The sequence below is a fragment of the Thunnus albacares genome, chromosome 21 (genome assembly GCF_914725855.1).
Source record: "Thunnus albacares chromosome 21, fThuAlb1.1, whole genome shotgun sequence".
NCBI lineage: Eukaryota > Metazoa > Chordata > Actinopteri > Scombriformes > Scombridae > Thunnus > Thunnus albacares.
In genome coordinates, this window is record NC_058126.1 from 16,008,701 (window position 1) to 16,034,976 (window position 26,276).

General features: G+C 38.8%; 2 protein-coding genes across 2 annotated transcripts in view; one reads left to right on the plus strand and one right to left on the minus strand.

Moving 5' to 3' along the window:
* Positions 1–19,987, minus strand: part of LOC122973003 (polycystic kidney disease 1 like 1-like) — a 36,737-nt gene extending 16,750 nt beyond the window's left edge. The window contains exons 1-32 of the mRNA XM_044340453.1: positions 19,980–19,987; positions 19,505–19,677; positions 18,567–18,728; positions 18,097–18,437; positions 17,427–17,513; positions 15,408–16,587; positions 14,746–14,914; positions 13,777–14,016; positions 13,501–13,633; positions 13,218–13,421; positions 12,649–12,830; positions 12,357–12,560; positions 12,049–12,212; positions 11,729–11,968; positions 11,523–11,585; positions 11,126–11,323; positions 9,969–10,040; positions 9,712–9,891; positions 9,538–9,615; positions 8,958–9,100; positions 8,336–8,456; positions 8,090–8,216; positions 7,669–7,861; positions 7,469–7,525; positions 6,995–7,360; positions 6,643–6,900; positions 6,451–6,564; positions 6,083–6,234; positions 5,903–6,003; positions 4,904–5,102; positions 4,665–4,748; positions 4,263–4,470 (exon numbers count right to left, since the gene is read on the minus strand). Of these exons, the coding sequence (XP_044196388.1) occupies positions 4,263–4,470; positions 4,665–4,748; positions 4,904–5,102; positions 5,903–6,003; positions 6,083–6,234; positions 6,451–6,564; positions 6,643–6,900; positions 6,995–7,360; positions 7,469–7,525; positions 7,669–7,861; positions 8,090–8,216; positions 8,336–8,456; positions 8,958–9,100; positions 9,538–9,615; positions 9,712–9,891; positions 9,969–10,040; positions 11,126–11,323; positions 11,523–11,585; positions 11,729–11,968; positions 12,049–12,212; positions 12,357–12,560; positions 12,649–12,830; positions 13,218–13,421; positions 13,501–13,633; positions 13,777–14,016; positions 14,746–14,914; positions 15,408–16,587; positions 17,427–17,513; positions 18,097–18,437; positions 18,567–18,728; positions 19,505–19,677; positions 19,980–19,987 (6,201 nt within the window). The remainder of the gene's footprint in view (positions 1–4,262; positions 4,471–4,664; positions 4,749–4,903; positions 5,103–5,902; positions 6,004–6,082; positions 6,235–6,450; positions 6,565–6,642; positions 6,901–6,994; positions 7,361–7,468; positions 7,526–7,668; positions 7,862–8,089; positions 8,217–8,335; positions 8,457–8,957; positions 9,101–9,537; positions 9,616–9,711; positions 9,892–9,968; positions 10,041–11,125; positions 11,324–11,522; positions 11,586–11,728; positions 11,969–12,048; positions 12,213–12,356; positions 12,561–12,648; positions 12,831–13,217; positions 13,422–13,500; positions 13,634–13,776; positions 14,017–14,745; positions 14,915–15,407; positions 16,588–17,426; positions 17,514–18,096; positions 18,438–18,566; positions 18,729–19,504; positions 19,678–19,979) is intronic.
* LOC122972705 (heavy metal-binding protein HIP-like) lies at positions 983–3,893 on the plus strand. Its single transcript, XM_044339962.1, has 7 exons — positions 983–1,556; positions 1,640–1,681; positions 1,849–1,902; positions 2,314–2,376; positions 2,488–2,550; positions 2,761–2,889; positions 3,466–3,893. Exons 1-7 carry the CDS (start codon positions 1,289–1,291, stop codon positions 3,741–3,743), a joined length of 897 nt encoding a protein of 298 aa, XP_044195897.1. The 5' UTR covers positions 983–1,288; the 3' UTR covers positions 3,744–3,893.
* Positions 19,988–26,276: the final 6,289 nt, after the last annotated feature.

The following is a 26,276-nucleotide window of genomic DNA, read 5'->3' on the forward strand; positions in this document are numbered from 1 at the left end:
GAATTTAAAAGATATTTATGTATTTAGCAGAGACAAGTTCAACATGAGATTTTACATCTGGCTGTTGCTCAATTATTAATCTGCTTATTAATTTTGCCTTCTATCTTCTATCGCAGATCTTCTAGTCAGAGTAACAGCGTGTGAAAATAAGAGCACAGGTTGGCCTACATAGTGATCATGTAAAAAACTTGAAACCAGCTGACCATAAACATACTTCGCAATAATATTAATGTTAAATGTTAATTTCACAGTGTTGGAGGCCAGAATGAGCTCTGCAACACACAAGATTCGAAATAAAAGAATGATTATGAGGTTAAAATGCTGAATTTACACTTTAATTTGTTGATATTGAAACCTGAGTCTGGGAAAACCAACCCATACACACAAAAAGATCAGAGACCGAAATCCCACTTATCATCTGTTTAGTTCTGATGAGGATCTGATGATCATTCAACATTAAAGGTTCACAACTTTTCTGTCTTAAAACAACAGTCAGGTGTGTATATGGACACTGAAAGAAGTTTTCCTCACTGTAATCATTCCTCCTGTTCATACTGGATATTAAAAGATCCCCTTCAAATGTGCTTTCAATGTAAGTGATGGGGGCCAAAAGTCATTTTGTGCAAAAATGTATTTAAAAGTTGATGTTCAGCTTATATGAAGCTTCAACAGTCTGAGTTAGTCATATCAAGTAGATATCTGCCACATTTACAGTGTTTTTAGCATTAAATTCCCTCTTTGTGTTTCCTCACACAGTGTTTCCCTGTTGAGCTATAGTGGAAGTATAGTAACAAAAGAGGAACTTTTACACTAAAAAGACTGTAATGTTGAAAGAGATCAACTTGATTTTCTTTGACAACAGCTTCATTTTAGCTTCAGATAAACTTTTAAACATATGTTTCTGCACAGAAGGAGGCTTGAGGATTTTGGTCCCCATCACCTACATTATAAGTGCATTTTGAAGGGATCTTCTTATGTTCAGTATGAACAGGAATATGTAATGTTCATAAGGGCACCGGACTGTTGTTTTAAGAGAGACTTGAAAGATTGTGAACTCGTCCTTTAATGTTGTTACTTTGAAGGAAAGAACATCATTCTAACTTCTTGTTTGCTTTAAACTCAGTTCAGTGTTCAAGGATCTTTGGTGCTATTTTTATATTTGTTGTCAAAGACACCTGTTTCATTCTCATACAGCAGTTCAGTGACCTGTTTTATGTGTATATAAAGACGGGAACTGAGCGAGACGTGTCAGAATGAATTTTGCTGTCTAAAGAGGTGATATTTCACAATGAGGAGTGCTGCAGCTTTTCTGGCGTTGCTGCTCTGTCTGTACTGGACGAGGGCTCAGGGTGAGAGTGGAGGGGTGACAGAGAATGATATCACTCAGACAGATGTTCAGTCTGAGATCCTGGGTGTCAAAGCAACCAGTGATCAGACTAACATCACCCCTGATATCTGGGCTGAGCTGGAGGAGCTGAGATACGTGGTGATCCAACACAGTCTGGAGCTGAGGAACAGCAAGAGCAAGATGGAGAAGCTGGAGCAAGAGAATACAGGTTCATTCACATAGTGGTAAACAGATTCATGCAATTTTCACATATTCATTACTTTTAGGACTAATTTACTGCTTTTATTCCAGCCATACAGGCCAGACTGACAGCCAGTGAAAGCAAGAATGCAGGTAGATATTTACATTTTATTACATGATATATAATTAATTCATGTTTGTGATGTTTTTCCTGCCAAGCTCAAGAGTTAAATGTAACCAAATCTTTAAGATGTTTACTGAGATTAATATCTAAGATTCAAAATGAACCTTTTGGTAAAAAACTTAAAATGTATTCACAGTTTTGGAGGCCAGAATGAACGCCAGTGAAAATTTGGTCAAGGAGCTCCAGAGAGGTAAGCTTAAAAAAAATCAAAGTGTGAAAATGAAACTGAATATATTATGTTGGCAATGAGAAAATATTTAGTGAGGTTAAAATAAGGGTAAGTTTCATTAATGATGTTTTGGTGGGAAAACTTTAAACATCACAGAGCACAGGTAAGCTACAAAAATCAATAAAAAGCAAAAAAGCATCATATGATAGAAATAAAAACATATTTAGTTAGAAAATTATCATGATAAAAGGTTCATAATTAACCTTTTTCTGAAAAAAACGTTACAGTTTTGGAGGCCACAATAAATACCAGTAAAAATCTGGTTTTATACATGCAATTTTCACATATTACAAATGGTACAAATGTCATTTCACACTTGACTGCTGATCGACTGTAAATCTTTCATAATAGTAACTAGAAATGTGTTCACAGATTTGGAGGCCAGATTGAACACTGCTGAAAACGTGCTGGAGGAGCTCAAGAGGGAGAACACCGGTAAGCTGCAAAACACACAGCTGCCAGTTTATTAGATACACATACATGTATTTCAAGTTCCAGTTATGTAGTTTACCTCCTTTACAATAAAAACGATGAATGTCTTCACAGTGTTGGAGGCCAGAATGAGCTCCAATGAGTTCCAGGTGGAGGAGCTCAAGAGAGAGAATGCAGGTGAGCCGCTTATATCATTATTAAAAAGTCAAAATGTCATATTATGGTAGCAGTGAGAATGGCAACGGTAAATCGAGGGTCATCCTCTGTGCAGCAGGATGCAGAGTGACATGAATACAGTTATTAAATGAGGCAGAAGTGACATTTTGCAGCTGTTACTGATGTGAGAGGAAAATATTCTCTCTATGTGTGTCTTCCACATTCACACAGAACGACCAAAGGTGGCGTTTTCTGTCGGCCTTACTAACGCAGGATATGTTGGACCCTTCAGTACTGCCATCACACTTCAGTTCAGTAAAATTTTCACCAACATCGGCCAGGCTTATAGCCCAACTACAGGTACATATACCTCTCTAACCTACTCACACTGATTTTATTTGAATTATTACACAATCTTATAGATTTATGATCCAATTTATCATTTTTTTTGGAATTGCCTTTTTATGGATAACTTTTATTGTATCCCTAGTTGTCCAAGTGTGGAATATCTCTCTTGAAACTGTCTGACTCGCCATTTTTTAAATGTTTTTTTCTTTGTTTGTATTTCTTGTCTTCTTAGTAGGCTAGTTCTGGGTTGGAAGCTCTTATAAAGCTCTTTCAGATAAAGTATGTTATACTGGGATATACATGATGCCATGAAGGGAAGGGACTTTCTCTTTTACATAGTTTGCACATGTATTATGTAGCTATTTTTATTCTATTTGGCAGTTTTTTTTTATTTTAATGGGTGCTTCTGTGAAAGCTTTGATAGTTCTCACTTGTATTTGGTTTGGTTTGTGTTTTCACTGAATTGATTAGATTAGATTTCTAACACAGTCTAACATCACGGACTTGGCAACAAATTCCCAGAGTTAGACAAACACCTATAAAGCCTGACAAAATCAATTAAAAGACTGAATTCCTTCTCTGTTGCAGGTGTCTTTACAGCACCAGTCAGAGGAGCCTACTACTTCAGATTCAACGGGTTTGCTGCGTGGAATTCAATAGCTATTGACCTGTATCACAACGGCAACCAAGTGACTCTCTCTCTTGATAGAGTTGGTAACAATGATTATGTCAATGTGTCTAATGGATTTGTTCTTCAACTGGAAAAGGGAGATATGATCTATGTGGTTCTCCGCTCAGGCTATGGTGTTTATGATGATTCCCTTGATCGTACCACTTTTAGTGGATTCCTACTTTTTGCTATGTGAGGTCAGCTGTAAAAACAACTACAGTTGATTGCATGAAGTTTCAACATTACGCTATTAAAAATATGAAATCCAAATAATCTGTTTGTGTGTGTGCATTTTTGTCTGGTTACATGAACAAGACACAGGATGAAAAAGTTCTCTACTGACAATATCAAAGAACCTCTCCACAGTTTAAGATAAGTTACATTTTAGTGTTAATTAATATGAAGAGGATGTCATATGTAATTAAAATTATTTCGTAAAGCATTTTGAAGAAAAGAAGAAAAATGCTTTACACAACTCCTGTAGTAGCACGACAATATTCTATGACTAACTGTTTTATGAAGAGAGAACACAGCAAGAATATCCTGGTATCAAAGTACTGCAAATGTCATTTAGATAAGACAGCAGCATCCAAATGACGACCCTTATGGTCATGACTGATCATGATCAATTATTAAAGAACCACAAGTCAGTTTCAATAAATTAAAAGCAGTGTGACCAACTCTGTTGGTCTGAAGGAACAAATGACAGCCTTACCTTTGCGCTCATACTGGCTGCAGAGTATAGACCAGTGTGGATGGTCACAGCATAGAGGTATGGGTCACATAGAGAGTTGTCAGTAAGGTAGTGGACTCTCTGATTCTCCTCGGAGACGACGTCAGCTCTCCTACACACCACCAACCCCGGGACGTACAGGCAAACACACAGCACCAGCACACAGAGCACTGTCACATCACTGGACACACTGAGGTGACAGAGAGGGGGGAGAGAGGAGGCACAGGAGGGTCTTATTGTTTTATTGAATGAGCACAGACATACAGAATGATGTTTGTGTCATACAGGACCATGTGCTAGTAAAGAAAAGGTCCAAATTACTGCTACAGTTAAAGTAACAGAGATTTTGTTTGCTCTTTTTGAGCCTCAGGATGATGAGGTCACCTTAGGAACGGATCCAGATCGACTGTGTCATGGCTACTCTGGATCTGCTGCTGCACCACAGTCAATGGCCTCAACTGGTGACAACTGAGACAAACAGGAAATACAGAGAAATATGAAGTGATTAATTTCTGTAAAACATCACACTGTGTAGTTCTTTTTTGCAATGTGTGTGGGTGTTTTAGTGTCTGTGCATAACTGCATGTTTTCATGCCCCCCCACACACACAACCCCTGCCTTACCTGCAGTTGACTGTAGTATTTGTGTCTGCCTGGTGTGTTCTGCAGCCAATGTGTGTCCAGGCCCCCTGGTGGCCATTCCAGGACAAACACAGGCTGCTGTCCGCTGTGAGACTGTAGTTGACCTGGCTGCTCAGGTGATTGTGTCTGGGTGGCTTCGCAAAGTCAGCGTTCAGCAGGGCCAAGTAACAAACACCTGGAGCTAGACATTTTTTATGATTGTTTAAAACATTCACTGAAATTACATGTGAAATGTCAAAACAAGTACATTTTCTGAGACACTTATTGCACTGAATGAGCATTGTCTTGGCAACTAACTGTCAAATGGTGAATAATAATCAGTTTAATATGATCACAACACACTTTCTATGTTATATTTTGTCTTTCAGAAAAACAGAGGAAATTGGATTTTAAAATTTTGATCACAAGTATCACTCAAATATCTACAAACTATGAGACATGTTGGACACACATTTTAAACACTGATGATACAGTATACCTCTTTTTTACATATTACATGCTTAAACCTTGTTTGACTATTTGAGTTACACATTCTGCTTCAAAGATTTATTCAGAAAACATGAAGATTTTTTTGTGGATGATGAATGAGAGCAGGAGGGAGAGGAAATGTAAAAAAACGAAAACTAATATAATGTGCAACATTTATTATATTAAATGAGCATTGGATTGGCAACTTTGTGACTGTCACATATTAACCCTCTAATGTGATTGCAACACATTTTCTATGTTGTCAATATCTGTCACAAATACAGAGGAAATAGGGTTTTTATGACAAGTAAAACTCCCAGAATGACAAGGATCAACTGAAATATGTGACAGATATTTTGAGTGTTTTACACTTTGCTAAAGCCTTGTTTAATTATTTCAGTTACACATTCTGTATAAAAACTCTGTTAATGGATGATAAGTCTTATACTTTATAGAATGAGCAGAAGAATGGTGACAGAGCTGAAAACTGGATGGAACCAAAACAAATCTTACTATGGAGGTAGGACGGTGGCAGAGTGATGCGAGTGCTGTTGCTCTTCCAGCGGTGAATCCTGTGCAGATGGTGCATGCTGGGAGTCGGCCTCTCAAACATCCTGGCACAACAGAGAGTCAAGGTTTAACTTTGTGGCACATACAGTAGATTAACCATGTTGTCTCTAATGCTCTACCTACCTGAAAAGCAGCATGATGGGAAACGTCTTGTTGGGTGGCGGTGCAAACACCACACTCAGCTGGACGGCCTGCTGCAAGTGCTCCTGGGTAATGTTGAAGCTGTGGTAGTTGATTTGGCTGCGCAGGAGGACGAACTCACGCACAGAGCTCTCCTACAGCACAGATGTGATCACATGTTGTAGTTACTTCAGTCCAAAAACATCCCCTCTAGAGCTCACATGGTTAAAGATCATCCACTGAAAGGTAATCCTCAATTTCACTGATAACTAGCATTTTCTAATGTTGCTGGTCACTTTTATCTATAAAATATTCTTTAGTGATAAAGTGGAGTTGCTGAAAACAACAGAAAAGAAGAAGTAGTCACATACATTTCTTGGTGGTTGTTGTAGCTTGATGTCGATTGGCTGAAAGAGGGTTCGAACAGGAATTTTTCTTCTCGTGCTGCATTCATACAGACTCAGGTCAACCACCGGTCCACTCAACTGGAAATCAGCAGAGGAAAATGAGTATAATGCCTTCCCTTTAATCACTTAAGTGTCAAATTATCATGCCAGTCTCACCCTTCCAGGATAGCGGGTCAAGGTATAAGGGCTGTAGGGGAGCTCAGTGAGCAGGCTGAGCACACATGGTTGACGCTGTCTGCTCTCAGTCTCTCCTCTATGACCAACAAACAGAAGCTGGATGAGGGAGGGAGGCATGTAGAAGGTGGTTGTGTCACTGCTGATGACTGTGGAGGTTTGGTTTTGGTATGTGACATAGAGGGACATGAGACTGGTGTTGACTCTGTGCTCCTGGATCTTAGAGAACAAGATGTACTTCTGAAAAAAAAAAGACAATTGATGTCAGTCGAGAGATAAATGGAAGTGCAAAAAAAGTTAGTGAGTGTAAGGAAACAAGTTTGTTTTTTCTCACCAGCATCAGATCTGAAGCAGTCTGCAGAATATCATCTACAAGCCGCATCACCTGCTTTGTTGAAATAGATGTTTTAATAAAAACACCACTGGATGAGTCTGATATGCAGCCATTTGGATCAGCTATGGCATTTCTTATGTTTTCACCAGTATGTGAGTCTGATTCCATTTCTTGTGTAATGTCAGCACTGTTGGTTGTGAAGTCATAACCGGTGACAGCAGCCTGCAGGCTGTATGAGAGCAGGGTGACCAGGCTGTTCAGCGTCTTCTGGTCCAGATGGTACCAGACAGGAACACTGGACTCAGAAAACTGCTCTGAGATGGCCTGAATGTGAGCTCTCACCCGTCTGGCACTGGCTAATGTTACCTAAGAAGGATAAAGCAAGTGTGAGAAACAATTTTCATCTTTCAGCATGAATCTATCAGCATCTGTTTGTGCATTAAAGTCAATGAAAGAAGGCAATTGTTCACCTACCTGACTTGTGACTTGTAAAAGGTCGTTGAGAATGTAGATGCTGTCCACCATTGATACCTGGGATTAAATTACATGTTATCAAAATGCTTGAAAAGTTGGACAAGTTTGTTGAGATCTAACTGAGTGAGAGATGCTTAAACAGAATATTTGAGGGAAATATGAGTGTTATTTCGGTCAGTCTTGAATATATGTGTGTGCACCTGTTCGCTGCTCTCGAGTTCACACACTGTACAAATGAGTATATTGCGTATGCGTCTCTGTGCGTGTGTGTTGGCCTCAGTGTCCATGCTGAGTCTGTTCAGAATGCTGGAAAGGAGACTAATGTAGTTACGGATCTCCACACTGTTCCCAAGCTGCACCAGAGCTGACAGGTTCTTCAGACCTGACTCTGAACTGGAGAGAGAGAGAAACTAGTAACACAACAATACAAAATATTGACAAAAACTGACAGTTGACTTGCTTAGAAACCTAAATGAGCAGGGTTATGAGTACCACTTCCTGATAAGGAATACTTAAAAAGGGGTTTAAGTTTTAATTAAGTGTTTTATTGATTTATAAATCAATAGTAAGTAATTTGTAAGAACAATGTTTTGGGTTGCTAGTTTGTGAAACCTTCCTTACAGCTCCAGATCAGGATCATGATGGGAAGAGGAGTCTCTGAGGAAGCTTGGCTGGACTTGGACGGTGACAGGACAGGGTTTAGTGGCTGTTCCATACGTGCTGCTTCTGATCTTTGTGTAAATAGTTACTGTGGAAACAATGACGTTCAGTCACTCAAACAATCAAAGGGAAATTGCTGTGATAATATGTTTTGATAAAACATCTGTGTGGAATTTAATAGTCATGAATCAATGTCAGTATGTTTACCTTTATTGTCGTCGCTGCGGTCTCCAGAAGGAAGGCTGAAGTAGTACTGGAAGTCTCTCCCCTGATACAATATCCTGGGAGGTCTGTTTCCGACACTGAAGCTATACTCATACAGTAAGTCCTTCGGCACACACACACACACACACACACACACACAACTTGAGGGTGAGGGTTGACATGAAGGGAATCATGTAAAGAAACAAAAGCTGGAGAGAAGTAGATACATTTGTAGTTTGTGATGTTCAGATTCCTTGAGCGTATTTAGAGTGTAAAAATCTGAATTTTCCCAGTGAATGGGACAGTGGATTAGTAAGTGTGATGTAGGATTTTTTTTTTAAAAAATGTCACTACATCTTAGCATGTACTTATGGCACCATTAAGCAATCACAACTTCACTGCGAGTGGCAATTTAGCTCCCTTTGCTTCAGCGATTGAGAGTATTCTCAAGGACTAAAAATACATTTAAAAAGTACTACTGTTCAAAAGACGATCAAATTAGCCTTTACTTTTTTTCCTGCATTGAAAAACCACTCCCACACAGAGAAAGTCAAATAAGTAATAAGTTTAAGTGCTTGGTCATTTACTTCTTTGTGTAAATGTATGTATGTGAGATGGGAGATACCTCTTTCCCCGAGGTGCAGAAGATGCTGAAGTGTGTGTATAACTCCGACCCTTTGATCGGTTGCACCTGGCACGTCATTCCTTTTGGAGCAGAGTTGGTTTTTAAGAATATCTGAGTCCGGCCCAGAAAACTACTTTGAGACTCTGAGTTCAAAAGATAAAACAGAACAACAGTGTTAGCATCCAGATCCATCCCTCCAATATTCCTTTGGAAAACAAATGATGGGCTGACACAGAATCAATGTCAGTGTCAACCTCTTACAGGACAATTAGAACATTATGTGATGACTGCAGTTTTCCCTTGCTGCTGTTATTTCATTGACATTGACATTATCTGCAACAATAAATTTGTATATCATAGCTCCTTTGTGTTTGGAAAGAGCTGTCTGGCCTGTCTTTAATGACTCATTTTGACTTTCAATACTTTGAAATACTTTTACAACTGAAACAATGACCATAATCAACAAAAATACAACTTTCAGTTTCCAGTTGACCACCTTACCACTCATAGTTAAGATGTATAAATTAACTTTTATGGGTTTGTGTATTGCCTATTGCATTTTAGCAAAAATTAAACTTACTGGCAGTAACCCCCAACATGTATCTGCTCCCCGGTCTCAGACTGAACGGTCTGAAGCTGAGCAAAGGGGAGGAAATTCCTGTAAAGACGGACAGAGAGAAAATTATGACTAAAAACTGAGATATAGAAAAAGAGAGAGGAAATGTGTGTTTGTGGAGTTTTCTGAATAATGTACCTGTGTAAGTGTAGGACTCAAACAGCGCTCTGTCTACTGGGTCTCGAGGTAAGTCAAGCAAAGTTGGCTCCTGGATCACCATAGACGGCCTGGAATCCACCAGATTACTCCCCTCATCGACATGTGATGCTGGATCAAACACTGAGTCATCTTCTGGACTGAAGGTGTCATCATCAACACCTGAGAATACATACAAGTTAATGTATAACCTTTTACACATGTGACAATTTGCATATGCACACACATACAGTATGTACCTGTGGGTCTTCCTGCTGAGATTCCTGGGTCTCCCTCCTCTGTGCTCAGGAAGGGAACATCGTAATCTGAATCTATAAGAGCAGATCAGCTTTAATGCACATTGCAGATTCACACTGAAAATCTGCACATAAAAGAAGTTACTAATTATGTTAGGATCAGACACAGAAATTAAGTGGTTTGGTTTCCTATTTTTACATGGTAGCATTTTGCTGAGTTGGTTGTTGGTTTAGAAAACTATTTTTTTTTTCATGTACTGGCTGCTTTTCTCCTTATATTTCATAAAAAATATTTTTGTTAAAGCTGCTGTAATCAATATTTTTATATTAACAATGGATGAAATTACTATGTGAAATGTGAAAGGGGTCGCTGGTAGCGATAAACCCACAGACAATTACAACTTGACTCTGCAGTTTGCCTCAGCTCTGCAGGCTTTTTTGGCATCTTTCAGCCAGCATCTTTCTCATGGTTTTGGTTTTACCGCCTGCAACTTTAACGTTACTGTTTGGTTCAGTCTTACCGCTCTCACAAGCATAGCATCAGTGTCAGTTTTTAGTGGAAAGCTCTTATAACCTGGTTATATACTATTCTCCCAGTACCAAACAACAGACAGGCAAAGTTAGCAACTGACTAGTGTAAACATGACTCCAAACAAATGCTAATGTTGCTCCATATCTGCTGGATGTGTAAATAGGCAACTGTTTGCTAACAGGTTTGCTATATCTACTGTATAAGATGATAATGTGTCAATGTGGTGATAATAGCTTGTTTCTGCTGCCCCCAAGTGGCTAAAACAGTGGTTAATGCAGGTTTAAAACTGTATACATCCATGTTACACCTAGTTTTCATTAACTGTGCCTGATTAGACATCTTTTTGGACTGTGTATATGTACACAGCCTGTGCTCGGTCCACATTGACCTCACATTCTGTTGCACCGGATAAGGTGAGACAACTTAGACCTTTATCAATCTTATTAGTATATGTATTTTGACCTCACATCATTTTCCACCCAACTTCAACCAGAACAGAGGTGTAATCAGCCAGAATGACTGAGAACACCCGTGCATGTGTGCAGGGCTTTTAACCACATCATTCAAAGACCAGATTCAGTTTCAATTAGATTTTGATTGACTGCGTTTCAGCTACGTTTTTTCTCACCCAGTCCATCTCCCACATCACCACTCTCCAGGACAGGAAAAGAAAACTCCCAGTCAGTAGAGGAGTCTGAGTCAATAGGGAATTCGCTGATAACGTCACCCTGGCTGCTACCATTGTCAAGGGCAAGTGGCAAGTATTCAGTGGAGGAGTACAGAGGCTCTAGAAACTCTCCCAGAGGATGATAAATGGGCTCCTCTCCTGGACATAAAGAGGATATTCTGTTAAATAATTCATAAACTACCGATTTTACTGTAACTATGACCTTGCACATAATTACTTCTTGTAGGTTTCCTTATTGATGTCCAGGACACAAACACTTTGGGGCTTTTTTTTAAAATATTGGATTCCAATAAAAGCTAGCAGTATTATGGTAGTATAAACAGCTCCCCACTATTACCTGACTCTGCTGTTCTTATGTTGACTGGAGAAGAGCTGAGGAGTGGCTCAGGGTCTGTCAAACCTGTGTGAGGATTAAAAGGGAGACGTCAAATTTAGTGAGTTATACCGTTGGTACCCTCGGGATTTGTTTTTACTGAGGTGATCACTTGTGAATTGGCTCAGAGGTTGCCATTTTTATCCCCCCAGTCACATTTAATAACACACCGGCGATGTGTAACGTGTTTCTGTTCCTCTTTAATGATGTCTCGCTGTCAGTCACATTCGGATTTTGCTTTTTGGCTGCAGTTTCAGAAGCATTCTCACTCAGGGGGACAGTACGAGTGTAGTGTGAAGCATCTGCAGCAGGTGGATGCAGGGTGGATGTCCCAGGAGTCTGAGGAGAAGTAGCAGGACCCTCACTGATGGTGGAAGGAGCACTGAGATCCACTGTGTAACAAAATGGGACTAGAATAGAGCAGAATAGGATATAATATGCTGAAAATGTCTCTAACAAATGAAACACTGGCAATTTACAAGTGTTTTACCTTCTGTGACAGGTTTGGACGAAGCATTGACCAAGTACAGGCTCCAGGTGTACTGGATGTTTTGTTGGGAAACATCACAGTCTTCACATGAGGCACTGACAGAGAAAGACTGATCCCAGTTCATTTGGTCTCCTCGGCACTGAGGGCAGTAAACTGCTACCTTTCTGGATTGACATGTATTTGAAACATTTAAGTACATGTTAAAAGTCAGTTCAGGTTAATTCAAAGCAATCTTCAACTTTCCAAAAATACTGTGTAGTTATAGTCATTGGGATACAGTGATATAGTTTTTGTTACATAATTCATACCTAATTACATTTGATGTCACTGTGAGGAAGGTCTCTGTTGAAGCTGAATGCTCTCCACTGCTGACGGTGAGTGTGAACCGAAACTGGTCAAAGTTGTGTTTTAGGAAACTAGCAGGAAACGTGAGCACAGAGGAGGAAGTGGTAACGTGTTGGTTGAAACAGGATCCGGTGATGGAGCTGACTGGTTTACATGCCCAGCTGAAGCTATTAAGAGAAAATTAAAAACAGAGTCAAGTTCGGATGTACATTTGAACCCGATTGAAAATTGGAATGCAGTGCAGTTTCTCTCTACCTGACAGGGTTCATGGGGAAGTCAGGGTTGTAAGATCTCTGCCCGTCTAGGGTTACCACGGTGGTGTTTCTGATGTTAATGAAGACGTTGGTGCCGCCCTGAATGGACGCCACAGGAGGGCTGGGTATCACTTGAACTCTCACACTGTAGTTACTGTACACCACACTGCCGACAACCTGAACCTGCAGAACAACGGCAGCTACAGGGTCAAATCACAATCACTCACTCAGACACTTGTGTCTGCACTCAATTTGCCACAAAAGGTGAGATTGTACATGGGCCAATTTACATTTTATAGTATTTTCTTGTATCACAGTGAAAAACAGTCAACTCAAAATGTCTGAATTTTCACAATAACAATAACATTTGTTTGGATTAAAACAAAACAGGATGGACTCTAACTATATTTTCAGACAGTTCAAGGAGTCTGTGCACCATTTGATCAATTATAAACATTCCTTATCTTACTATTTGGCAACCCACCAACAAAAATTTGATATTTTAAGGCTGTTAATTGTGATGGAGTCTCCTCTCTCCTTCATGCACAACAGTTTTCGTTGGCTACTTACCCTGGCTATGGCAGTGTAGGTGTCATAGTGCAGGAGATGGCTTGGCAGTATGAGGCTCTGTCTGTGAGTGTTTGTGAGAGTCAAAGGGAAGACCTGGCCTGCAGAGTCAAACAAGGTCCAGGTGTAGTGAAGGCCTCCTGATATGTCACAGCCAACTTCAGTCTCATAGGTCACCCCCAGATGGATAACCTCATATCTTCGCACCTAGAAGACGGGATCTTTTTAGATATACTCAGCCATACTCTGATGAGATAAAGATAACAGTCATGCTGGTGAAATGTACCTGTAGTTTGAGAGGCCCCATGTTTTTGACTGGTGGAGGCTGACATGGCTGGTCCACAACAAAGATGTGGCTGCTCAGAGAGGCAGAGCTCACCAGGTTAGATACAATCACTTCCACTGTGAACTCACCTGTCCTGTGGAGAGAAACACATACAATTAATGTACTCAAGCATAAATACACATTTTAGTTAAGCAGATATACCATGCACATTTGAATTTGCCTGAGCTAACGTAGCTAACGCTACATCAAGATTCATAGTGAAACTTTCTTGCTCACTCGTGGAAGATGTGCTGCTCTGTGCTCTGTCCCAGCCTTGTTGTTCCGTCTCCAAAGCTCCACAGGAAGATGACATCGGTGCCCACGGTGACTCGACAACGCAGCGTCACTGTGTGGTTCTGCAGGACAGAGGCCCGGTGGACAAGCCTGTTGAGCTTTACTGCTCTCTGGATGACCAGCGGGAACACTTCAGAGGTGAGGGAGGTCCGACCACCAGACACAACTATGACTACATCATACCTACATCAAAGAGAGGCGGATTTGAATGGTGGATTTAAGTGTCGTAAATACTATCCTGTGTGCTATCAAAGGTTCAGGATAAGATATATGTACTGTGTCTACATGTATTTTAGTTATTTGTTGTTCTCTCACTACGGTAATGAGATAGTTTTGATGATTTAATTGCTTAAATATCTAAAAAAAAAAAAAGTCAGAAGATTAGGAATTTATAAATGTATATTTAGGATTTTAAATATCTAAAACTGAAATCCTGCACATGCACCACTGTGTTTACATGCCTCAGTATATACACACTTAAACTGAGTTTGTCCTCATTTTTTCGACACAGTTTACAGTAACGTAAATGCACAAGCTCTTAAACTGATTACTTGAGGTATCCACATAATTTGCAAATGGAAAAGTAATCACATCCATTGTCACCAGATGTTGACTGTAATGAGACACAAATATTTTACCCTTCTGGCTCTTATGAATGGAAAAATGGCTTTAGTTAAAGGAGAAACACAACATTTGAACACTTGAAAAATGCTATTAGAGTCACATTCACAGAGGTTAATCTATAAATCTGGAAGATTAGGAGCACTTTTGACATCATTTTGAAGTCATAAAAAATAGTCACATAATTAATTTGAACAATTTTTTGGTAATTAATAATAGAATAAATCAGCTACATTATAGTCAAAACAGCACCTACACTGTATTTCAAATATTTGTTTCTGTGTGTTGTACCTGCCGGGAGTGTAGTATCTTTTGGTGATGGTCTTTGAGGTGGTTCTGGCGGATTTTGAGTCTCCGAAGTACCAGAGAAACTCCACAGGGTCTGGCACATCAGCTACAACCAGGAAGGTTATATCTGTGTTTGTGGGATAAGCTTGTTGTGCTGCATGAATCCTCACAGCTAGAGGACAAAACAGATTGCATGGTCGACATGTTATGTATTTGTCACAGAAATGTAAACACTCCATGACAGAGAGATGAAGAAATACTGCTGTTTTAAACAAAATGATGTTGTCTCAAGAAAGTGGTAAATAAGAGAAAATGTGGAAAAAAGACAGATTAAAGGATGCATTATGAGCATTCATTTACTTAATTATGTTGAAACTTACATTTTCTTTGACAGTAATAAACTTCCGAAAGTTAGCTTATCAACACCTTTGCAGTGTCACATTCAGATTAAAGCAGAGACTTTGATTGAACTAAAGCTGTATGTAACAAAGCAGCTGTTTTGGGTGGTGCTTGTACATTAAAAATACATTAGGGAATTATTTAAGAACTTTGTCACAATGAAAGATAAACACAAAATCTGAGTTTATATGATATTTTTCTTAACATTTACAAGAAATAAACGTGTATGTTTTGTACTGCTCAGTGAGTGTCAGTTACTTCCTTACCATTGTCAGTAAGGTTGTGAACAGGCCTTTGACTAGTGGGTGGTTGCCAGATTGGATTAACTTGTGGTGACGGCTTCCGTTTCCCCTCAACACGCACTGTCGCACTCTTGTTCTGAGAAGAGACTCGATTCTCAGCTTGAAGCTCAATCACAACTGTCCCAGTGTGGTCAAAAAACAAAACCACTGCTGCCTCCTCTTCTGCAGCGTAGTTGCTGTTTCTGTACAGTACTGTTGCATTCACCAGCAGAGACACAGTTACATTCGACCCTGCTGTGACGCTAAATAAAACTGAATGTTTTCGATTTGTTGTGATCACACTTGGAACCTTTAAGACCAGCTCTCCAACTGGATCTTGAACCAGTATGTGAGTGTGGAAGGAGGCCCAGCTGACTGGGTTAAATGCCTTAACTGTGACATTATAACTCCCTGCTATTGGAAGAGACACATTTATGTTCCAATTTTCAGTTGTTCTGTTAATCACAACAGCATCATCCAAACTAAAAGTCCAAACCACTTTTGACTTCACACAGCTGACAACCTCCAGGCTGAATTCAGTCTGTGTCAGAACTACTGACATCCAACTCCCAGAAGGCCTCAGGGCTCGTATACGCTCATATACCATCAAGGCTGGAGGCAGGACAGTGAAGAGCAGCACTGATGAAGGATCAACGGTGGAAAGGACAGATGCTGTGAGGTGATACTGTCCTGCAGTGGTGGGAAGGCGGCAGTGAAGGTGGAGGTGCAGACGGCAGCTGGAGCGGTTGGATGTGTGAAGTAGGTGTAGAGGGATGAGGCCGTTAGGGTGGGGATGTGAGTGGGTGCCACTGTGACAACGGATGTTATTGTGGTGTTGACTGAGATTGTGATCATAGTTGATGTTTCCATGGCTACCGTTGCTACAGTTGTGATCATTACTGTTTTCCTGGTTGGTAATTTTTCTTGTATGATTCTCAGCTTTATTAATGTTAGCGGTGTTGTCGCTGATGTTTTCATTGCAATTAGTTAAGTCACTTCTGTCATCATCATTTTGGTTGTTGTCGCTGTTCAGTGTGAGGTTGAGAAGAAGTAGTTGCTTCATGGTGGTGAGCAGCTGCACGTCTACAGAAATGCCCTCTCCTACACTCAGCTGTTCCCCAGATACACTCACTCTTAGGTCAGATACAGCAAGACGCACAACCACCTGCAAATGCACACACCCACATCACACAAATGTCAGATTAAAGGATAAGTGTGGTCATATTTTACATTTTTCTTTTTGTCAGACCCCATTAAAAATACCAAAATCAACAATGAATTGATCATACTGAGAAGTGTAGCCAAAGTCTGATGTAGCTCATTTCTCTGTGCCTTAGACCACGATTGCTGTCCAAAAACAATTAAAAACACATTAATGTGCCACACTGTTGCACTGTGTGACATGTTCCTTCATTAAGATGAACATGGGCACTGTGGTTTGTTTGGACTGTCCCACATACACCGTTCTGCTGTGGTAAATACTTGCTAATACAACAAATGTATATTAATCCGCAGATGAAAATAGCTCCTAACAAATACATTATTTACTCCTGTTTGAGTAATGTTTGCAAAAAACTACAGTGCGCAGCTGTTTGAGGAAATGATTCAGCCTTTTTTTTTTTTTTTTTTTTAAAGTGAAACTATAAATTTGTGACCTGTTTTTAGAGATCTGTGTGTTCCGTAGGAACCAGTGGGCTTGAGGCTGTGAGCCAGAGACAGGCTGGGGAAGTCGTAAAGTATAGAGCGACAGATGGAAATGTGCTAGTAGCTAAATCTGGCACAACACATCTCTTTTCCTTATGTGAGATGAATGATTTTTTGTATTTGGTCTCTGACAAATAAATCTAATAAATTAAACTAATCAGATTAACATTTTGTTGGTTTTGGTCTTTTTTATGAGATTTGTTGACAATAAAACAGATTTAGAATATTATCAGATGTATCCTTTAATCATTGATGCCACATGAAGAAAACATTTTTAGTGAATGAAAGCAGAATACTCACGATATGGATTGTCTCCTGCGTCCATCCAGAGGTAGTGGAGGCATTTACTGACACCACGTGAACTCCTTCTGTTTCAAAGGTCCAGTTCTGAGGGCATTTAGAATTACATTTCCTCAGTTGCCAGATTAAAAACATGACAGACGGTGTTGAGCCCTGTCCTTTTTTTTTTTACATCAAAAAACACCTTTCTTGACAGCCTAAATCACCAAATGGGACTGCAATAGACAACAGCATTCATTTTACACTAACAGAGGCCCCATAAATTCATACTATGTGATTTTTGGTGTAGTTTTAGTGTCATATATCCTTAACTACTAAGAATAATCAAAATGAAACTCCAGCATCTTCTAAAAACCACAAAATGAGCTCTGCATCAGAGACAGCTTACAGCATTTCTCTCTTAAATCCTGAGTCTGGGTACCTGAGTTTGGTATAAAGCAATAACAAATAGGCCGCTAACACTTCTTCTATCAACTGTCTCTTGTTGTGATTTAGGGCCAACAATGTGCCAAAGGTGCCTCATGTAGCTTAGATAATGAAGTTTTCTTAATTCATGAGCAAAAGAATAACTTTACAGACCTTGTATAGGAATAAATGTTGAAAATATATCAACTTAATTTTGAGATACATTTGCATCACATAGTCGTGCTATTTTCTCAGTCCTACATACCATAGTACTGTTCAGACAGTCAGTGTTGGCGAGGCAAGCTGTCTTTACACTCGTCCTCTCCTCTTCCACCCCCTTGTTTTCCTCCTTCTCTCTGTGAGTAAACCACCAGGAGAACTCTGCCTCCATCCCATCAGCCACATATGCCTGTAGTGTGACAGGGTCACCCACGTATGCTGCCTTCACAGTCATATTGTGGGAGTTCATCTGTAGGAAGGGGATGCAGGAGGGGACGCCCAGCGGGCCATGAAGCAAAGAGATCACCAAGGTGTCAGGAAATGGCTGCAAGACAGAGAGCTGGAGGGTGGAGGAGAGTCTGGATAGAGGGTTGGAGACGCTGATGTCTACAAACAAAATAGAGGGGTGGAGAGGTAGTAGGTGTTAGGTCAAATATGTAATAATTAATGTTTAAAAATATATTAATCCCTCAATTTTTAATTACTGAACAAAACAAGTTTGCTCTTGTGCCTTACTGATTTCATGTTTTCCTGAAGTTTCCAAAATCCAATCAGATGACACAGCAAAGGAACCATCATCCAACACGCTGACATGATGCGAACTTTGACCTGCAGTGGTCGTCCACAGAAACTCCACATTGACATGAGAGAGGCTCTCCTCTCCCAGACCCACAATCCCTGAAAATAAAAACAAAAACCTCATTCAGAAAAAAGTGCTTAAAATTATGTATGTATATATTAAACCAGTAACAGATAATATATATGTATATTTTTGCCTTTGTGTAAGTAGATTCCTTTAGATAAAAATCTATGATCAACCACATTCTGGATGAAATACTGCTCACCACCACATAAAGAAAACATTTTCATAAAATAATTATTTTAAAATTGGATCTAAATCAATTACCTGAATGCATTTGATCTTTACTAATATTAATGATAATTATACATTTGGCAATCGTCTTGATTTTGTAACACATTATAGCATGGTTCTGCAGCAGCTTTAATATGTATATAACTTTTTTTGTAACATCATTATAACACATATAGTATTTTCCCTTACAAGGCTTTAACTGTGGTTTGCAGATGTATTATTTTTATGTTTGCAAAATTGGGGGAAAAAGCTTATTAAAATATAAATAAAAATAAATGTTGTCTCTCTAAAATTAAGTCTAAAGTTGAAGCTTCCACCAGACTTTTCTTCTGCAATAATAACACTTTTATCTATACCTTTCATTCAATGAATGAAGCTAAAAAATACTTAACATAATATCAAAAAACACAACAGATGACAATTTTTTAAAAATAAAAAAAAACAGACACTGTAACACAACTGGAAAAATCATTTCCTTTCATTGTTAACTTAAACAAACCTCTGTGTCAAGTGAGACACAGCAGCCACTGTATGCATATTTCCAGGAACAGAACCTACAGTGTGTAAAGTAGCAGCTGACCTGTGGGCTGCTTGGGGCGTCCAGCCAGGTTTCCAGAAACCTCCAAGACAAAAGTTTTCCCAGCATGCACTCTGTCTGGAGAGGTAGACACACTGATGCTGTGCAGAAAGGGTCCTTCAGTTCTGTAGAGTGCCACGTTTCCCTTTCCACCTCCAACGGGCAGGTACAGCACACTGGAAAAGAAAAGAAAAGAAAAGCAAAGAAGAGAAAAGAAAAGAAAAGAAAAGAAAAGAAAAGAAAAGCAAAGAAGAGAAAAGAAAAGAAAAGAAAAGAAAAGAAAAGAAAAAATGGAAATTGACTTTCTTCATTCACAGTAAAAGAATCCAGGACAAATCAAACACAAAAAGCTTCAAACACAAAGGGTATAAATGATGATGTGGTCGTCAAAGCTATTATGAATTTGAAATGTTTTACTTTACTGAGGAGATAGTAACAGATAGAATACTGAAAGAAATGGAAAGGAAATAGAAAATGCCGCAGCATATCTCACCTTCGTCCCTCACTTTCTCCTCTGATGTCCTTTGACCCTCCATGGGAAGATATGTTGAAGCACTCACTGACTATCCAACCATGCAGCTGGTTACCACAGTAACATCTCTCTAATGTTAATGCTGCAGTCTGGTACCTTCAACAACAAATACTGAAGGTTAATATAATACTCTCCAAAATAATGTCTAAGTGCTGCACACCTCCTGCTAACATGTCTTGTGTTTTAGAAAGATGTTGGGAATCCAAGATGTGATGCATTAAAATCTGGTGATTAGAAAACATGTTAAGTGCAAAAGTCAGTCAATCTCTCTTGAGTCCAGAGGTCAAGTTAACATTTATTTTCCATGTTTTAAGGTTTTTTGGTGTTTGAAAATACTTTTAAATGCTAAGTTTTAAACCATTTTTGATTTTTTTTTTTCATAGCATAAAAAAGAAATACTGAGGGAAAATGAGCTGTCCTGTCATATATTTCATCTAAAAGAAATCGGCCTGTTGTTTGATTTTACACCCCAATATATTTCAGAGTGAGAACATGTCATTTACGTAAGTGCTTGATAATGTATATAAAAATATAATGTTATCATACATAATACAAGATTACTTAATGTCAGATTATTTGTGACACCTTTGAGAAAATACTTCTTCCAGTAGGAATACATTTTAAAAATTCATAAAATGCATTTTCTCCGTAATTTTACGACACAAACATCCAAACCAGCTTTGGCTGAAATTCAGCTTATTCCGCATGCTCTCTCACCCTTCATCCAGGCAGCGCACAGAGCAGGTTACCGGGTCAAGGTCACGGACATCCTCAGGTGAATAAAGTCTGTTGCTGGCGTTAACGCATCCCATGAACCACGACGGATCCCCGTGACCTGCAGCAGACGAGCGGTGACATAACGAGTTCAACGCAATGAACGTATAAACAAAAGCACTGAACATGTCTGATCTGCGAGGATAAAGGCCGCAAAGAACAAGAGGACAGCTGATGGACAGACTGCGTTTGGTGAAGACGTTTCAGACGGAGAAGAGGAAAGGAAAGGAGGAGAAAGGCAGGTGCGTTGACACCACAGACTGTGTGTATACACTGTTTATGAGTGAGTTAGAGGAGATAATGGGACTGTATGCAGATGGGATGGAAAGGTGTGAAGGAGGAAGGAAGGTTTCAGTGGATCAAACAAGTAAAACAACATTTAAATGATAGGCCTGTTAATATATTGCAATATATTGCCCTGCAAAAATAAGCAATGGCTGAATTTTAGAGAGAAACTATGAGGAAGCTTTTCATTAAAGGCTGCAGTTTGCTGTGTTGTGTGAAACTGTCTCGTTCACTGTCTTTCCTGTAATCTTGTTGTGAGAACTTGTGATCACTGATCGTCTTCACTAATGCAGTATTTCCAGTGTTTGGCATTTACTGTCATGATGTGTGAGGATTTAAAAAAAAAAAGTATAGCTGCCCTTTAAAATACAATCTTGATTCTTTAAAGTTGTGTTTCTGTTATACTATCTATTCCGTGAAAATCACATTATTACAATTGCAAAGGTCACCAGTGAGTCAGGCTGAATATACAAAGACATAGTTGCTATATTAATTGCTGGTTTATGAAGCACAGCCACTAAAAATAATTAAATAGTCTAATATGGCAAATAAATAGTTTGTGATCACACACACAAGAAAACGTGCATTGAAAAGAGGATCAGGTGCTGCTTGTGTCATTTTGTCCACCCATCTGTGTATATTTTTCATCTAAAGATCTGTAATTATGATTATTCTTGTCATTATTAAAGCATTTCATTAAGATAACCTGAACTGGCCTAAAGTGACCTGGCCACGTGCCAACATGCCTCAGGTAGGCCCCAAAAAAATAGATCACAAGAAAGAGATGAATTATTTATATTTTCCGTCATAGGACCGACAGGACGGTCACACAGAGGCAGGAAGCAAACCTCGTTATTGATTTGATTCCGTTAATGTCCGGTGGCCCATTTGAAGCCTATTAGATCATGTAGAGGATCAGAATCTGATCTGTGTTCTTTCATCAGCATCAAAAATAATATCTGATGTCCCTAAAAGCATCTACAAATATTCACATCATGTTTTAATAAGTTACTGTGAAGAATGATCCTGCTGCCAGATGAGGGACCTGCATCATCTGCCAGCCAACTTAAAGATTTACATGCGTCTCCAGTCAAACTACATTGTTGCAGATGAGAGCAGCAATCGTACCACCTTTGATGGTCTCCTGCTTTTCCCTCTGTGAGTGCAGCTGTGAAGTACCCACAGTTAATATTACACAGTTTCAACATTACTGCATTAAAAAAGATAAGCATTTATAAAATCCAATTAACTTATATGTGTAAAACATTTATTGAATCCTTAGTTGTCCAAGAGGGGAATATCTTTTTTATTCTAATGGGTTCTTCTGTGAAAGCTTTGATAATTCTCACTTGTATTTGGTTTGGTTTGTGTTTTCACTGAATTGACTCCTTGATTAGATTTCTAACACAGTCTAACATACATGGATTTTACAACAAATTCCCAGAGTTAGATAAACACCTAAAAAGCCTGACAAAGCAATTAAAAGACTGAATTCCTCCTTTGTTGCAGGTGTCTTTATAGCCCCCTTTCTCCTTGATTTTCTTTCAACACTTTTACATCCTGCAATTCTTCCTCACTTCTGTCTCCTCTCTCCTGATTCTTTCACTCACTCTGGAAGTGTAAAAAGCTTCCTTCCTAAAAGTGTGACAGAAAGTGTGACAGACCATGAAGCAGAACTTGTATGGTGTTAATTACAGTAATTGTTGACAAACAATACATCACAGTAAAGCTATCCAAACTATCAAGCTAACATTACATTAACATTACTATAAAGTAAATAACATTAATATTATTATATACTGCCCCCTGCACGTGCTAGTCACTCAGACAGAGGTTCAGTCTGAGATCCTGGGTGTCAAAACAACCAGTGATCAGACTAACATCACCCCTGATATCTGGGCTGAGCTGAAGGAGCTGAGAGACATGATGATCGAACACAAGGTGGAGCTGAGGAACAGCAAGAGCAAGATAGAGAAGCTGGAGCAAGAGAATAGGGGAGAACGGGGTAAATAGAGACAGTGGATAAAATGAGCCACCCCCTTTATCTAGGTAACCATAGACGCCCCCCACAGTGTAACAGAACCACCAGATCCCCTCACTGTAGGGGTCAAGCATTCAGACCTGTACCGGTTTTTTATTTAATTTGTCACCTGTCTGTTTACACAAAAGCACATTTACACACACTTTCTTTCTGTAGTTAACACACAAAGATCACAGTTTAATCTTTACTGAAAATGTTTAGGTAACATGTTGAACAACAAGACACAAACATATGATTTTACTTAAAAGTACAAGTTTTTGCATCTGTTAAATTGATGGCATGAATAAAGTTCAAAATTATTTTTAATTTTATAATAAATTTGTTTGATTTTTTGTAATTTTTATATCAGTATATAATGGTAGCGCTATTTACCCTATCTCCATTCTCATTTTATCCCTACCTTGCGGTAAGTTGTGCCATTGGACTAACTTTTTTTGATGGCTCATTGTTCTTAAACCATAATAATTAGATAACTTGTTTTAATTTCCATGGGTATACAACAACCTGAGGTGTATATATAGTAACTATTATTTGAAACAAATACATTTTCATTTTGCAGTAAAATTATCATATGTAAAATGTGGCTCATGTTACCCCATTCTCCCCAACAGGTGAGTGCATTAATGTCAGTCACACAGGGCTTCACACATTCATGCAATGTTTGTATATTATTGAAATGACTGTTCTGAGTAGTTTATTGCTTTAGTTGCAGCTCATGCAGCACAACAGTCTGTCATATTGGTCCAGACTAACAGCCAGTGGTTTTATAGGCCCACATCTATTTATATGGGATTTGATCCACCCACGTAACTTTTATATCAGCTTTATGGTGGATATACTGTATATTTCCATTTTTTGTTTTTTGATTTGACCAGAGACTATCAGCCATCAGCCATTTATGTATTTAGCAGAGACAAGTTCAACATGAGATTTTACATCTGGCTGTTGATCAATTATTAATCTGCTTATTAATTTTGCCTTCTATTGCAGATCTTCTAGTCAGAGTAACAGCGTGTGAAAATAAGAGCACAGGTCGGCCTACATAGTGATCATGTAAAAAACTTGAAACCTGCTGACCATAAACATACTTCACAAAAATATTAATGTTAAATGTTAAATTCACAGTGTTGGAGGCCAGAATGAGCTCTGCAACACACAAGATTTGAAATAAAAGAATGACTATGAGGTTAAAATGCTGAATTTAAGCTTTAATTTGGGGATACTGAAACCTGAGTCTGGGAAAACCAACCCATACACACAAAAAGATCAGAGACCGAAATCCCACTTATCAACTGTTTAGTTCTGATGAGGATCTGATGATCATTCAACATTAAAGTTTCACAACTTTTCGAAGCTGTCTTAAAACAACAGTCAGGTGTCTATATGAACAGTGAAAGAGGTTTTCCTCACTGTAATCATTCCTCCTGTTCATACTGGATATTAAAAGATCCTCTTCAAATGTGCTTTCAATGTAAGTGATGGGGGCCAAAAGTCATTTTGTCCAAAAATGCATTTAAAAGTTGATGTGAAGCTTATATGAAGCTTCAACAGTCTGAGTTAGTCATATCAAGTGGATATCTGCCACATTTACAGTGTTTTTAGCATCAAATTCCCTCTTTGTGTTTCCTCACACAGTGTTTCACTGTTGAGCTATAGTGGAAGTATAGTAACAAAAAGAGGAACTTTTACTCTAAAAAGACTGTAATGTTGAAAGAGATCAACTTGATTTGACTCATTTGGACGGCTGAAGCTTCATATTAGCTTCAGATAAACTTTTCAATATAATTTTGCACAAAAGGAGGCTTGTGGATTTTGGCTCCCATCAATTACATTATAAATGCATTTTGAAGGGATCTTCCAATGTTCAGTATGAACAGGAATATTTAATGTTCATAAGGGCACCTGACTGTTGTTTTAAGAGAGACTTGAAAGATTGTGAACCTGTCCTTTAATGTTGTTACTTTGAAGGAAAGAACATCATTCTAACTTGTTGATTGCTTTAAACTCAGTTCAGTGTTCAAGGATCTTTGGTGCTATTTTTATATTTGTTGTCAAAGACACCTGTTTCATTCTCATACAGCAGTTCAGTGACCTGTTTTACGTGTATATAAAGACGGGAACTGAGCGAGACGTGTCAGAATGAATTTTGCTGTCTAAAGAGGTGATATTTCACAATGAGGAGTGCTGCAGTTTTTCTGGTGTTGCTGCTCTGTCTGTACTGGACGAGGGCTCAGGGTGAGAGTGGAGGGGTGACAGAGAATGATATCACTCAGACAGATGTTCAGTCTGAGATCCTGGGTGTTAAAACAACCAGTGATCAGACTAACATCACCCCTGATATCTGGGCTGAGCTGAAGGAGCTGAGAGACATGGTGATCCAACACAGTCTGGAGCTGAGTAACAGCAAGAGCAAGATGGAGAAGCTGGAGCAAGAGAATACAGGTTCATTCACATAGTGCTGAACAGATTCATGCAATGTTCACATATTCATTACTTTTAGGACTAATTTATTGCTTTTATTCCAGCCATACAGGCCAGACTGACAGCCAGTGAATGCATGAATGCAGGTAGATATTTACATTTTATTAAATGATATATAATTAATTCATGTTTGTGATGATTTTCCTGTCAAGCTCAAGAGTTAAATGTAACCAAATCTTTAAGATGTTTACTGAGATTAATATCTAAGATTCAAAATGAACCTTTTGGTAAAAAACTTTAAATGTATTCACAGTTTTGGAGGCCAGAATGAACGCCAGTGAAAATTTGGTCAAGTAGCTCCAGAGAGAGAACATAGGTAAGCTTAAAAAAATCAAAGTGTGAAAATGAAACTGAGTATATTATGTTGGCAATGAGAAAATATTTAGTGAGGTTAAGATAAGGATAAGTTTCATTAATAATGTTTTGGTGGGAAAACTTTAAACATCACAGAGCACAGGTAAGCTACAAAAATCAATAAAAAGAAAAAAATAGCATTGTGTGATAGAAATAAAAATGTATTTAGTGAGAAAATTATCATGATAAAAGGTTCATAATTAACCTTTTTGTGAAAAATGTTAGTTTTGGAGGCCAGAGTAAACACTGGTGAAAATGTGATCATGGAGCTGAAGAGAGACATCATAGGTAAGCTACAGACATCATTA

What these genes read in the sequence shown, in the direction of transcription:
- LOC122972705 (XM_044339962.1), top strand. Translation starts at nt 1,289, where the DNA reads ATGAGGAGTGCTGCAGCTTTTCTGGCGTTGCTGCTCTGTCTGTACTGG. An exon ending in GCTCAAGAGGGAGAACACCG is followed by an intron (nt 2,377 to 2,487) that starts GTAAGCTGCAAA and finishes ATGTCTTCACAG; the next exon opens with TGTTGGAGGCCAGAATGAGC. An exon ending in GCTCAAGAGAGAGAATGCAG is followed by an intron (nt 2,551 to 2,760) that starts GTGAGCCGCTTA and finishes ACATTCACACAG; the next exon opens with AACGACCAAAGGTGGCGTTT.